General features: G+C 50.3%; 1 protein-coding gene across 1 annotated transcript in view; it reads right to left on the bottom strand.

Annotated features, from left to right (window-relative positions):
- Positions 1-2,475, bottom strand: part of LOC106814337 (rho guanine nucleotide exchange factor 11-like) — a 66,027-nt gene that overhangs the window by 191 nt on the left and 63,361 nt on the right. Inside the window, exons 32-33 of the mRNA XM_014818639.1 lie at positions 2,070-2,108; positions 33-225 (exon numbers count right to left, since the gene is read on the bottom strand). Of these exons, the coding sequence (XP_014674125.1) occupies positions 33-225; positions 2,070-2,108 (232 nt within the window). The remainder of the gene's footprint in view (positions 1-32; positions 226-2,069; positions 2,109-2,475) is intronic.

The raw sequence follows: 2,475 nt of genomic DNA on the forward strand, positions 1-2,475 counted from the left end.
TCGCTACCTGCATCGTTAACCTTCGTGCTTACCTGCGTCGTCGCTGGAGATGTGCAGCACCTCACCGAGCGCCTCGACCCCCGCGAGCTCAGACACGGTCGACGCCACCGACACGTAGGAGTTGGGGCGGCTGTCGCGCGGCACGTGCTGCGCCAGCGCCGCGTTCATGCTCTTCAGCTGCTCCCGCATCCGCTCCATCTCCTTGTCGCGGTCGACGACCGAGCCCTGCGCAGAGAAGCACACGCGCGGAGGTCAGTCGGAGGTCGGCGGGAGCGAGGGAGGGGGGAGGGGCTCGCTCGTCGCCACGGGAACCACCGCGCGACGGGTTCGTTCTCGGGGGTTGGGACGGGGGCGTCGTCGAGGTTGCCGTGACGACCTTCACAATCGTTCTTCGGAAGGTCCGGGTAGTGTTGCGTCGGTCGTCACGGCAACCCTCGCGACGGCTCATCCTCATCGTGATTTAGATTGATGTGGTAGCGAGGGCGGGTTAATCACGTCTGCTGGATACATGTATAGCTAGACTGTTTCGAAAACGAGGTTATCATCTTACACAAAGGTTTTTCTACACATAGGTCGCACATACGTTGACAGACGTCTTATGCATGACAGAGGTCAGAGGCTACCATGCTATCTGTGGTTACACGGTCATACTGTGATGGGAGGAAAGTACCGATAGCGGTTTGTCAGTGGTTACAGAACAGTTTCCTCTCTCACGTAGCGACGTGGTGGTTACACCTGCCTATACAATAATGGCGTCTGACGCTTTGTTGTACGTTTAAGTAAAGTGAACATGCGATCTCTCGATCGAACCCTTCATCGCACTAGTGGCGAGTGTGAGTAGTGTTAGGTAGAAGATGACACAGCAAATCGCAGCATGCTTTCTCTCTGCAAGCGCGTCAGTGTTAGGGGGCGAGCGGTCGGTGAGAGAAGACTAGCCGCTCGCAGCCTGTTAATCTAGTAGCTCGTCTACGTCGGCAGAGCAACAATACATCTATGCCAAGATGAAAACGAATAAATCACTGTGAGTACTGCTGCCAGGAAGACGAGCAAATGCATGCCCCAAACCAGTGCATGCCTCGCACCAACGGTCGTGCGTGTTAGCTCCTCATGCGTTTAATTCACGGGTTCGGGTAGAAAAATACGAGCGGGCCGTGCCTGATGTAATAACTCTGCAAAACAGGAGGTAATACCCGATTACAGTTAAAAATCGATGCATGTATTGGCCTAATGCATTGCGTATCTGTTGCGGTAAGTCACAAAATGTTGCGGATTTAGCAAAAGAGGGTTTATAAACGATTGGGATTCTCCGTCTTCGCTTAACTACATCAGTAGTTCCTTGCTGGTCGTAATTGCTTTTGGATGCATACCACAGACAACTGCAATGAAACCTGAGCGATAACGTTCTATTCAGCTGCATAACGCACAACCGCGGGTGGGACAAGTTAATTTCGACTACATTGATCTCATCTGCTCGCCGATGAATGGTTAGTTCTGAAATCAAACATATTAAATTGAACTGAAAGTGATGCAATGGTGCTGGGAGTCGATATGCACTGCACTGTGCAGTGTGCATCGCACCAGTGGTGTTAGAGTACAAAGTGCCAGTGTACGTGGTGCTAGAGTACATGACACTAGTACAAATATACACATGACACCAGTGTACATAGTACAAGTGAATATTACACCAGTGCACATTGCATCAATGTACATTACACAAGCGCATGCTGTACCAATGTACATTGCACTAACGTACACAGCACCAGTGCACACAGTAGAGCTCAGGATACCATTATACACACAGTGCACTATGCACACTTGTGCAAATATGGAATGTGTGTACATGGCACTAATGTAGATGGCGCTAGTGTACAGTGAAGTGAGCTTTGCACCAATCGAGGGCTGTTCCAGAAAACAGGTCATAGGTCAAGTGGAAAGAACACAACCGAACGCACAGTTCATCCACCACCTCAACAGTCGAGTCGTTTGTCGTTTTAGTACGAGCGTCTATGAAGATCGGGTTAGAAGCAGGTAATGAAAAAAAAACCAAGTCAAAGACAAACACTTCTCACCCCTCCCTTGTCCTCTTTTCTGGAACACCCTTGTAGAGGCTGTAAGAGAAACAGCACGAGGTCAAACTCGACAGATGTTCCTTCTTGAGAAGACAGCAAGTGGACGAGTGCTTATCGACAAAGAAGGTGATCAACAGACGCTAAGGGAAACCCTAGGTTCACTGCCGAAGCTGAAACTACACCACCCACATCGTAAAATGCTACGACCATATCACACTCCCCACCTACATCGCTAATGCCCCTACCACATGACGCCCCTACCCATATCGCTAATACCTATCTACCCACATTCCTACCACATGACGCCCCTACCCACATCGCTAATACCTATCTACCCACATTCCTACCACATGACGCCCCTACCCACATCGCTAATACCTATCTACCCACATTCCTACCACATGAC

Source organism: Priapulus caudatus, unplaced genomic scaffold (assembly GCF_000485595.1).
Source record: "Priapulus caudatus unplaced genomic scaffold, Priapulus_caudatus-5.0.1 Scaffold26, whole genome shotgun sequence".
NCBI classification, from domain to species: Eukaryota; Metazoa; Priapulida; class Priapulimorpha; order Priapulimorphida; family Priapulidae; genus Priapulus; species Priapulus caudatus.